This window comes from Cygnus atratus, chromosome 2, assembly GCF_013377495.2.
Source record: "Cygnus atratus isolate AKBS03 ecotype Queensland, Australia chromosome 2, CAtr_DNAZoo_HiC_assembly, whole genome shotgun sequence".
Taxonomy (NCBI): domain Eukaryota; kingdom Metazoa; phylum Chordata; class Aves; order Anseriformes; family Anatidae; genus Cygnus; species Cygnus atratus.
The window spans coordinates 162,472-174,188 of NC_066363.1; the positions used below are offsets into that span (position 1 = coordinate 162,472).

The 11,717-nt window shown below is 59.8% G+C and overlaps 1 protein-coding gene across 1 annotated transcript; it reads right to left on the reverse strand.

The window, feature by feature from the left end:
- Nucleotides 1–1,246: 1,246 nt before the first annotated feature.
- On the reverse strand, nucleotides 1,247–7,649 carry GBX1 (gastrulation brain homeobox 1). Its single transcript, XM_035554414.1, has 2 exons — nucleotides 7,190–7,649; nucleotides 1,247–1,767 (listed from the first exon to the last, which is right to left on the reverse strand). The coding sequence occupies exons 1-2, from the start codon at nucleotides 7,647–7,649 to the stop codon at nucleotides 1,247–1,249; spliced, it is 981 nt and encodes a 326-aa protein (XP_035410307.1).
- Nucleotides 7,650–11,717: the final 4,068 nt, after the last annotated feature.

The following is an 11,717-nucleotide window of genomic DNA, read 5'->3' on the forward strand; positions in this document are numbered from 1 at the left end:
ATCAGCACTGTGAAACCCAGCGCCTGCTGCAGGTTGGAGCAGAAGACACAGTGCCAGTGCCAGCACTCGCTGGTCCACCCTGGCTCTGTGCTTGCTGCTGCATGTCAAGAGAAGCAGCAGCTGATAGTGGTGAGACAGCCTGAGATTTTCAAGGAAAGGCAAGACCCTTACCTTCCCCTCCACACAGCTGTGGGGCAGGCAGCCCTGGCACCCAGCAGTGCCCAGGGATCAGTGACAATAAGGCATCTGAGCTGCAAGAGGATTTCTCCATTTATTCCCCATGCTGCAGTCGGCTGGGGTGGGAGGGGGGGGGGGCGGGGAGGGGCTCCTTGGGGTTGAGGGAGGAGGAAAGGCTCCAGGGCACGTCTCTTGCAGCAGGCAGTGTGGCTCCAAAGAGCAGGAGGGCATTGCATCATTGCGCCTTGGAGGTGCCGGCAGCAGAAACGTGCACAAGAGCTGGTGCAGGGCTCCGCGGCAGTCCTGGGGAGAGCAGGCAGGGACAGGGGCTGCATGGGGATGCAAGCATGGACCTCTGCTCAGCCCAGGCCCAGGGACTGGCACCAGGCCTGCAGGAGAGGGCTTTGCCTGCTGGAGGGTGGCGATCTGACTTCGTGCATTCTGACCTGGGGGGTTGCTCCTGCGCAGGGGCCCGGGAGACACAAGACACCGGCTGCCTCGGGAGTCCGGGGGCAGGCTCGGCTCGGGCAGGCTGCAGCCAGCGGGGCCTCCGGGGGGGCGACGGACGGCCCCGGCCCCGGCCCCCTCCCGTGCCTCTGCACCGGCGTCGGACCGGGCCCGACGGCGCCCGCGACTCCGCCGCTGCTCCCCGCCGTGCCCACGGGCCCCGGCCCCGGCCGCACCTCGGGCTCGGCGCCGCCGTCCGCTGCTGCCAGCGGCCGCCCCGTCCCCGCAGCGCGGCCGGGAGGGCAGCGCCGCGGAAGACCCTCGCGTGGCTCCATAGAAAATAATTTATTGAAATCACAGCTATACATGGGCGGGCGCTCCTGCACAGCGCGGCCCCGGCCCGGCGCGGCGCGGCCGGAGGCAGGGCCAGGACCCGCGGGGGCCCGCGCTCCCCGCGGCTCGGACAGACGGACTCGCTGCCGTATGTACAGAGTTTACACGGAATAAATAAGGGACATGTACAGAGGAATGCGAGCGGACGGCCGGGCCGCGCCCCCGCTGCCCCGGCCCCCCCCGCTGCCGGCGGCCCGCTCGCCCCAGGGTCCGAGAGCCCCGACGGTGCTCAGGGCCGGGCGCCCTGCTCGATCTGCTGGTGCTGGCTGCGCACGGCGAAGCGGTTGACGTGCACCGGGATGGGCACCACGATCTTGGGGTTGCGGACGGGCTCGCCCGAGCGGTTGCTCACGTTGCCCGCCTTGATGCGTTTCCACTTGGCGCGGCGGTTCTGGAACCAGATCTTCACCTGCACCTCGCTGAGCTTCAGGGCGTGCGCGATCTGCGAGCGCTCCGTCAGGCTCAGGTACTTCTTGCAGTGAAACTCCTTCTCCAGCTCCAGCAGCTGCTCGCTCGTGAAGGCCGTGCGCCGCCGGCGGCTCTTGCCGGCCCCGGAGCCCGGCGGGGTCTGCTCCGCCGCGGGGCCGCCCTTGCCCTTGCCCTTGCCGCCCAGCGCGGCGGCGGCCGACCCGTCCAGGAAGGGCTCCTCCTCGCTGTCGCCCGCCGAGCTCTCCTCCTCCCGCTCGCTGCACGGCGTGGCCGCCGACTTCACCTCCAGCTTCTCCTCGTCCGAGCTGTACGCCTTCCCGTCTGCGGGGCACACAGCGTCAGCGCCCGCCCCCGCGCTCCCCGGAGCCGCGGCCCCGGTGCGGGGGCTCCCGGCCCCTCCGCCCCCCCGACAGCCGCACCCCGCGAGCCCCGCGCCGTCCCCGCAGCCCCGGGGCCGCCCGCGCTGCCTCCCGCCGAGACGCGGCTTCCCCAGCAGCAGGCGGCGGCGCGGGCTGCTGCTGCCCCAGAGCCCCGCACGGTCAGCCCCGCGCCGCCCGCAGCCCAGACCCGTCGCGTGTGCAGGCGTCGCAGGGAGCGAGGCACCACCGGCACCTGCCGCCACCCGCAACCCAGCTGGAGCAGCACCAATGCCTCATCCCAGCAGAGCACAACACAGGCCTGCCAGAGCTCTGCATCCGGACAAAATCTGTACTTGGTCCCTGAGCTCAGCCCTCCCTCTGCCCCATCCCACTGCATCTATTCTTGTTCATCCAGAACAGGGCCAGCCAGGAGGAGACGAACCTTCCTGGAGACAGCAGCCTGAGCCGGTTCCAGGCAGCAAACCTTTCTGCAGGGCTCTATAGCACATGGAGCATCCTGCTGCCATCTCCCCCTTCCTAGCCCTGCACTACAGCAGAGGTGTGCAGCCAGGGAACAGCATGCTTAGGCAGCTGATGATCAAGGCTTAGCTTCCCCTGCCATTCTGTGCAGGGGAGGAGGTTGGGAGGTGCTAGCATCTCCCAATAGACAGGACCTCATCCCGGGCCACCCACACAGGAGGAAGAATTGGGACCACAGGAGACACCTGTGTTATGTTGCCTGCAAAAATACTAGTAGAGTATAGGGGGGGATGAGCCACCTTCTTGCTGCTTTCTTGTGATCCAAGCCGGTGCCTCCTGAATGGTTAAACTGCTCCATGGAGCAAAGGAGAACGTTGGTGGGAACAATGGGGAAGAAAGAAGCCTGGAAGCCAGTCACTTCCTTGATAGAAAGGCTCCAGCAAGGACCTGACAGGAGACAGAGAGAAGATGGTCCTGTCCATAGCCAGGGGTCATGAAGTGAGAGGATTCATGGTCACCCACAAGGAGATGAAAAAGTTTTGCCATCATGCTGAGACTAGAAGAGACCAGCAAACTCTCCAAGCCAAACCCAAAGGCAGGAGCTGCTGCTGGAAGGAGCTAGTCCTGAAGCACTACCAGTCAATATAATCCTACACACAGAAGGAGCAGCAGCAGCTCTCCAAACCTCTAAGCAGTCTCCAGGGACTGGGGCACATGCACCCTGGGCTACTGGAGCTCCAGAAAGCTCACTTCATTCTCAGTGGGGAAGATAGGACAGCCCTCAGATGCCTGAAGGTGCAGGGCTGCGAGCACACCAGCAGCAGCTGTAAGAAACTGCCTGAGCCCAGGAGACCTTCTTGTGAGCCTGAATGTGAGGAGCACCTACAGCCCTTGTCAGTCCTGCAGCAAGTCTGTGCCTTCCTGAGAGTGGGTGAGTGACTTTGGAGGTCTAGAATTTTGTCTCTGCTCATCCTGGATTACACAGAAGGAAAGAAACACCTTCATCTCTATTTTGCCGCAGAAGAATAGACAGACCTTTCTTCATGAGGGCCTAAGGGTAGGGAGAGATCTTCCATATGCATGGGGGTGTAGTAAAGACCTAGAAAATTTGTGCTTGGGGGACTGAGGAGCAGCAGCAGGTGGCATGAAGCACTTTGGCTGCCAGTGCATGGTCTCATGCAAGCACTAACTCTGCCCAAGAAAAGGAGAGCTTTCATTTCTGTGTACCCCTTCTACCCACTGGAGCACAAGGACTGACAAGATAAGAAAGCTCTTCTGAGGAGATCATTGTCTTCACCAAGAGTATTCATAAGTCCTGCCCTGACTCTGCTGTTCCCTGCTGATGGAGGATGGGATCAGCAGCGACACTATCAGACAGTACTGATCTGGGAGTTTGCTCCTGTAGGTCCAGACTGCACCAAGGGACTGGAGAAAGTCTGAGCTAGCAACTGTAATGTGTCACCTTGTAAAACACGTACTATCTCTGGATACACTTGTCTTAGCCAGACCCCAGATTTTAAAGTCTCTGACTAGTTTGTATCTTATAGAAGGGTTGAGTTTGCAGTAAGGAACTAAGAACCACATGATGAAGTCTAAACCAGGATTTTTACAAAGAAAATTGGTATGTTGGTCTGCTAATCACCTGGCATGTCCTCATCAGGGAAGTAGTGGAGGCAGCAGAACCCACCAATAGGTGGGAAGGTATACTGAGATTTTCAAAGGCCTTTGAGCAGGTTGAGAAGCTGTCATGAAGCAAAGTATTGTGCCTTTGAAAAATCGACAAGAAAGCAGTAGACCAAGAATAAGATTGATCCACCTCTTTGCTCTTCACAAAGTCCCAGCTGTTCATTGATCTTATTATGGACTTGATAAGCACAGTGATGAGAAACTGGTGAGTATTACAGGTGGCAACGTTATTCAAGCAGGATCAGGGGAACCCAGATCAAGAATGGGTGTTGTGACAGCCAGACGAGCACTGTGTTGATAAACACTGAAGAGCTCTTTGTCATGCTCATAGGAAAACTTAAAGCTTCTGATCCTAACTGAACATGGATTTACTACATCAGCTGAGGAGAGTTTGGATGTTGGTGGAGACCTCTGCAGCTCAGGAACAAATGTGCTCTCAGAGGTGGTGTGGAGGACTGAGGGCATTGAGTACCATTGACTACCTGGGGGTCACACTCTGTTGCAGCTGTAGTTACAAAGCAGCCTCTAGGCTTTTCTGCTTCTTACTATCAGTTTCCCCTACATGCCACTCCCCTCCCAAGAAGCAGGACAAGAACTGGTAGCAAGTTTGAAACACAGTAGATGCAAAGAGAGGTCCTAAAATAGAGCATTGACTCATTTGACTGATCTGGCAAGCAACTGACTGCCTCTGCAGGCATGTGTGTGATGGAGGTGCCAATGGAGTCCAGGGACAGAATTATACCCTAAAGAGGGTATAATTGATGTCAGCAAGACAGACAAAAGGAGCTACTTCACATGGTTCTTCTACAGATGAGAGATCTGTGGAACACCTTGCCCCAGGAAGTGGATGATTCCAAGTTTGTCTCTCCTTTCTGGTGTACTCCAAGGGAGACTAGACAAGGTCAAAGAAGAAGAATTGGTCAAAGGTTACTCAATATAGAGAAACAAAAGCTGGCTTAGGAAGCCTCTGAAGTGCACGTGGCTGGATGCTGGGAAGTGTCATTTTTTGAAAGTATTGCATGGGCTCGTGCTCTCTTACTTTTCTCTGGACAATTGCTCTTCATCAGGGTCATGGACAAGATGCTAGAGCAAACTGCATTATCAGGAGATTCCTAAAACCACCTATATGAATCATCTTTCTCTGACTTTCTCGACAGTGAAAAAAAAAACACAGCTACTGTCCTGGTTTACATCTGACCTGGTTGATAAAACAAACCCTATTGTCCATCTGCAAGGAACAGGTAGAGTCAGAAGAAACATTAGGTAAAGAAAAAGACAGGCACATTTGATCCAACACATCCTCTTGGGCCTGGGCAGAGGAGCCCACACAGCTCCACATGGGCAGAAGGACAAGCATCCTTCATGGCTCCAGAGCAAGCACAGTGCTGAGAGACAGCCAATCTGCAGCAGTGAGCAAACAGCAGTAACAAGACATATTTCCTCCATCACATGAAGCAGTCACAACAGGGTGAGCCTTAGAGATACAATTTCTCAATTTCAGAAATGTCCAATTTTCAGAACAGCTCACCTGAGTCCCTCAGGAGGAGAGAACATGTTGGGCTTACGTACAGAGGAGCCATGGAGGGAGATCAAGCACAGTACAGTTCATTTCCCTACAGACCAAGAGGTTGTGGTCATACAGACAGCGGGTGGCCTGGGCAGTTCTGCCCCCTGAGGAGGATTTCCAAACAGATGTGAGTCTGCACTGGGTTTTCAACTCAGCACAGAGGCCTGGGAGCACCAAAGCATCACCAAAGCCTCTGTAACCCATAAAGGCAGCAGGGAGGCAAAATGCTCCAGTTGTCCTAAACTGGGGACTAGGTTCCAGGGGTACCCGAATGGGGTATTCTGACCGAAGAAGAAGGCAGGGCAAGACACTGGCTTACCCAGGAGAGGCTAAAGGGAGGATGAAGAACAAGTAGCCGAGCACTGCAAAAAGCACCAAAGACTGCTCAGCACGCATCCATACCGGGAAGCCTGTGAGACAAAGGTGGATCTCGGGGCTGACCAGAGGAGGCAGCTCTCAGGACAGACAGGCCATGCCAGAGAAAGCCAGGGGTTGGTTTGTCTCAGTCTTCCCGCAGAAGAGAAGCCTCAATCCCTGTGCCGAAGGAGCAGAGGTGGAAGAGAGCAAGAGTTGGAGCTGGCTGAGAAATACGGAGCAACAAGTCACCGAGGCTGGTGTCCGCACGTTCGGGAGCGGCACAGCTCACAAAGGAGAGAGCCCCGCGGCTACGCCACGGCAGCGGGAGCAGCCCGCGGCCGGCGCCGAGCGCGATCCCAGGAGCGAAGCCGCCGCCTGCCCGCGCCGTCGGGCAAAGCCGGTACCGAGGCTGCGGGCACAGCGGCGCGGGTCGGCAGGCCGGCAGGAAGGGCAGAGGGGCTCCGGGCGGCGCCGCCGCCGGGCCACGGGAGCTGCCCCGCTCGTCGCGGGCTCGGGAGGGGCTGGGAGCGCCGGGACTCCGCGGCCGCAGCGGGACCCGGCCCGGGGTGGGCTTGCGGGCTCGCCCGCACACGGTGCCGCCCGTGCCCGGAGATCCTTGCCCCGCGGTCCGCCCGGGACGCGGCGCCGTGCCGGGGACACTGCGCAGCCCCGCGGCTGACACTGAGCGGGACCAGGACCCGCCGCGGCCGCCCGGCGGCCCCTCCGCCTCGCTCGCCCCGGGCCGGGTGCCAGCACCTCGGAGAGCTCCGCGCCGCCGGGCCGGGATCGGCTCCGGGAGCCCGCTCCGCCCCGTCCCGCCGGGCCGCCCTGCGCCAGAGCCCCGAGTGCGGCTCTCGCGTCTCGCCCTCCCTGCGGGCGAACGCGGCGGGTGGAGTTTGCCTCCGACCCGCGAAAGTTGCGCTCGCTGCAGAGCGGCGGAGGCGGTTCGGAGCGGAACGGACACGGTCCTCCCGGCTCGGCCCGACGGGACAGACCGGGGGCAGGTCCCTCCTGCCCGCCGTCACGGCCCATCGAACCCGGCGTCCCGTCCGCCGCACCCCGGTCCCAGCGAACTCGGCTCCGGGGACCCTACCCCGGGGAGCTCGGAGGCCGGCAGTACCGCCCGCCCGCAACCATCGCTGGGGAAGCGGGCAGAGCCCGAAGAGGGGCCGGGCGGGCGGTGCTGCCCCCCGCGGGGGCCCCTCGGGGCTGCGGAACTCCCGGGCGAGACCGGACGGCGATCGCAGCAGGCGACTTGCAACCCCCGGCCGGGGCCGGCCCGCGCCACTCTTACCTGCCAGGCCGGGGAAGGGGTCCGGGAAGTGCAGCGGCGGCTCGGGCGGCCCCTTATCGCGCCCCGGGGGCAGCTCCTCCGCCTCCAGGCCCTCGGCGCCCCGCCGGCAGCCGGCGTCGGGGTTGGCGCGCGGCGGGGGCAGCTCCTGCGGCGGGTAGAAGCCGTCGGGGGGCTCAGAGAAGCTGGGTAGGGCCGTGGTGAGCGCCACCATGGAGGGCACGGCCTGGCCCAGACTGGCGCAGAAGGTGTTGGTGAGGCGGCCGGCGAAGGAGGCCAGCGGCGCCAGCGGCGGCAGCCCCGACTGCAGGGGCGCGTGGGACAGCGCCTGCGGCAGCACCAGCGGCCGGTACGGCATGAACATGGGGTAGCCGGTGTAGAGCAGGTGCCCGGAGCGCGGCGGCGGCGTCCCGATGAGCGAGTCGATGGAGAAGGCGGTCCCCTGGCCGCTGGGTCTCTGCATGGCGAGCGGGCGCCGCCGGCTCAGCCGGCACCAACTTTCCGGCGAGCTCGGGCCGCCGCCAACTCGCCGCGCTGCCGCTGCCGCCGCCGCCGCCGGGCCCCGCCGCGGCCCCGGCCCGCGCCCGCCGCCTCCCGTGGGCTCCGGCGGCCGGCGAGAGCTGTCGCCCGCCCGCCCGCTCGCTGGCTCGGCGCGGCGGAGTGGAGGCGCGCTCGGAGCCGCCCGCCCGCCCGCCCCGCCGCGGGGGGGCCGGGCCGGGCCGCGGAGGGGAGGGGTGGGGGAGGGGAGGCGGGCGGGGGTGTCGCCCTCTGCTCTCATCCATCTTCCGCACATCACGGTCGAGTTCCTCCTTCAGCGCCCGCTCCGCCGGGGCAGGGCTCCCCGCTCCCCCCGGCGCAGCCGGCCCCTGGGAAGGCGCCTCCCCCTCCCGCCTCATCAGCTGTTATTAATGGTGATTGATGATTAGCAATTACGGGGCCAGCACAAGGGCGCTTTTGTGGGGGACGGGACGGGGCTGCGCTGCGCGGCACATCTTTCCTCGGGCCGCCCCCGGGCCCGGGACAACGGACGGGGCGAGCCAGCCCTGCTCCGCCCCGCCCCGCTCCGGCCCTGCCGTCCCCGAAGCCGGCCCAGGCCGACGTTCCCGACGGCTCCCGGCCGCTGGCTCCGGGCGGGCGGGATGGAGAGCCCCGAAGGACCAAGTCCTCGCCAGGCACCGGCCGGGCCCCGCCGATCCGCGGGCTCCCGCCGCGCAGCGCTGGGAGCAGCGCCCGCCTCCGCCCCGGGCGCGGTGGGGCTCGGCCTGCCCGCTGCCGGCCCCCGAGCCCCCGCGGCGGGCTCGGAGCGGGGCTCCGCGGGGCGAGCAGCCGCGGGCGAGGGCGCCGCGGGGCCGGAGGGCGGCCCGAGGACGCGCTCTGCGAGCTCGGCCGCGCTCCAGCCCCGGACGGGGCGTCCTGCCCCGGGGGAGAGCTCCCGGTACCCGGCTCCGTTGGGGCAGAACCGGGCGGGCGGCAGCGAGCGCACGGACTTCCCGAGGCCAGCCGTGGCTGGGGTCTGCCAGCCTGCCCGCGCTGCCCTGTAACTGCACAAAGCCCCTGGGGTCTGCCTCTCCTGGCAGCTCACAGAGTGTGATGCAGGTGCACCTATGGACTGGCTGCTGATGGGCCCTTCTGTGCGCAATCTACAGTGCAAGTGAGACCAGCACAAGCTCCTGGACTGCTGTGAGAGCTCCACAGCTCTGCTCTGCCTCGCTGTGTGTCGTGGGGAGCATGGCCTGGCTCCTGCAGGGAGTCCTCATGCTAAAGTGGAGTATTTATGACCCCACTTGGCACTTTCACTGTGCTTTAGTCTACTGGTCAGATGAAGCACCTTCAGACCAGTCACCAGCACTGTCAGAAGAGGTAGTCGCTGGGCATGTAACCCACCAAACATTGAGCAAACCACAGCCCTGCTTCAAAAGAACGTCAGCATCAGTATTGCCACCTTAAGCACTTAGAAGCCGGGGAATGCTGGAGCTGAAGTCAAGTCTAAACTCACTCTGACGGTATCTGCAGTGGCACAGGTACGTGCCAGACCTCCAGCAATCACCCAAGGTAGTCCTCCTCTCAGGACTACTGTGTCTGCTTGCACTTACCCTCTGACTGGGGGTGCAGTACTGGCTGCTTGGCTCCCCAGGATCCCTGGTTACATCTGTGTAAATGCATAGATTTCCATCTTCATATAACCTCTCCTACTCTGTTTCCAAGGGGGTCTGGGGCACCACTTTGCTGCAGCCTTCAATTATGTGTTTCTGTGTGGGATATGGTGGTCCAACCATGTAAGTGGACACTTGAATCCTATGTGGAGCATGTAAATGAAGGCAAATAGGCCCATCAGGCTGACAGCATGGTCCTCAACTTTCCTCCACTAAACAGGCACAATCTGTATTCCTGCACAGAGCCTTTCCTTTCTGCATGTTTTTATACCTTTCTCTGTGGTACATCCTTCTAGTCTCAAGGAAACACCCCTCTGTGGCAAGAGCTGCACTGTCCCCAGAGACAGAGGTGTGGAAAAACCAACGCTAAAATAATCATACAGGCTCAAATAATGAGTCATAAAGATGAGGCCTGGCAAGAAGGATCCCTCTTGCCACTCCCATGCAGACACCTCCCACTGACTGATGGCCCTTGGATCACCGAGAAAGAGAAGTAAGTGCTTGTAGGGCACAGGCCACCTAGCCCCTTCTCTAGGACAAGGGCCCAGGTTTCAGGCTGAGAAGGAGGCTGCCAGTGAAGGGCATTTGGACGAATCCCACCTTAGAGAACAGCTGTGGCACCAAAAGGAATACACTCAATATCTGCAAGTCAGCATCCACGCTTTATCTGTCCTTGGCCCAACTCTCCTGTCTCATCCACCGTATGTCTCTGTGGGAAAGGAACCTCCACATTGAAGTCATCTTCATGTGCAGAATTTGGGTTCATTCTACTGCTACCAAGGCACATTAGACCATAGAGGAAATGAAAGCATAGCCATGTGTAAGTCACTGGATCTGAAGACCTGTGCTCAGAAGTGCACAGGCTGTGCATCAAGGCTATGCAAGCAACTTCCTAACTCCTTAGCAACTGCAATTTGACCACTTGGTCTATTAACCTTTTATGTGTGACCTTCAACTCACACCTCACACTATCATGTAAGTTAGCAAGGTATTTGAGAGCAATAGGGAACTGCTATCTTATGTGACCTTGCTGGGGAAACCCGGAGAGCTGGGGAATGAACTACAGCTCTCAGAAGAATGACTGCCTATGCCCAAAAGGGCAGGTCCTTCCTGAAGCCAGTAACACAAGTTGCCACACTGACCTCTGCAAATCAGTAGCTTGCATGCTGCAAGTCCCTAAATATGTCCCCAAGTAGAAGATTCTGCTTACCTGATCACACACTTGTGTTACCTGCAGCACTTGTCCCTCTCCAGACACTGACTCTCAGTTTGCCAATGCCAGGAACAGCAAGGAAAGGATGATCTGATAGGGAAGGGAAGCCAGGAAGCAAGAATTGGAGTAAGGCAGGTGGGGCAGTGGTCTTACTGACAAGGATGAAGTCCCACAAAACTCAAAGAAGGTGATCAGAGCAAATCTGCTGACAGTAACCAGAGTCACCGATAGTCAAATGATCCCCCAGCCAGTCCCAGCTTCCAAGTGGCAAGGAAGTCCCAGATCAAGCCAGAAAGTCAAGTCAGTGGGTCAGGATTGATGTCAGCATCAGGGAGGTACAGGGTCAGACACAAGCTGTACCTCCAGCTTGGGCTAGGCAGAGGCTAAAGGTGAGAGCTCGTGCTTAGAAGCAGATCCTTAGCCAAAGAGAAGTAGGTCCTTGCTGAGGTCCCCTAAGGACAGACAGCTGCATTGCCTAAGTTGGTTCTGACTCCAGAGAGCCAAACCACCAGGAGGAGAGAAATGGCAACTTCACATGGCCCTGACAGCTTACTCCACTCAGGTTTACTTTGTCTCACGAGATTTGCAGTAAAGTAAGGTAGAAGTTCATTTACCAAATCATAAAGCAAAGAAACAGAGAAGGCTGAAAGACTGGAAACAAGGTTTGCAAGCAAAATAAAGCAAATATTTTGCACACTTTGAACAAGATACAGTTTGAGAGTTCTCACAGCTGCCACCCTTGCAGGGTGAGCCAGACTGGAAGGGTAAGGGTCCAAGCTGCATGTGATAACTCTACCGCCCCTTAGACCTCCAGGGGCTTCCCCTCTTTCTGCATCCTATGTATAACCTTCCACAGTTTTTCAGTCTAGTGCAAATGCAGTTTCCATGGCTTCCACTTGAGGCTCAGACCTCCACTGTTCAGTACTCTCCTGCACGTTTCTCCCTCCCAACATGCTTTCTCTGCAGGGAGCCACTCTATTCCATTTTATCGGGCTCCATCCCCCACTTTGCAGGTATCTGGTATGTTCCTTTAACATCCCTCGAGATACACTGCCCAACACACCAGGTACATGAGAAATATTAATTGCAAGTGCACTTTGTAAAGCCCCTGGTTTCACTGCACCCTCAGCAATTGACAGCTCTTAGGACCTTGCTGGTTATGTTA

Coding starts and splice junctions, on each gene's coding strand:
- GBX1 (XM_035554414.1), bottom strand. CDS start 7,649: ATGCAGAGACCCAGCGGCCAGGGGACCGCCTTCTCCATCGACTCGCTC. Junction 1,768..7,189: donor CCCCTTCCCCGGCCTGGCAG/GTAAGAGTGGCG, acceptor TGTGCCCCGCAG/ACGGGAAGGCGTACAGCTCG.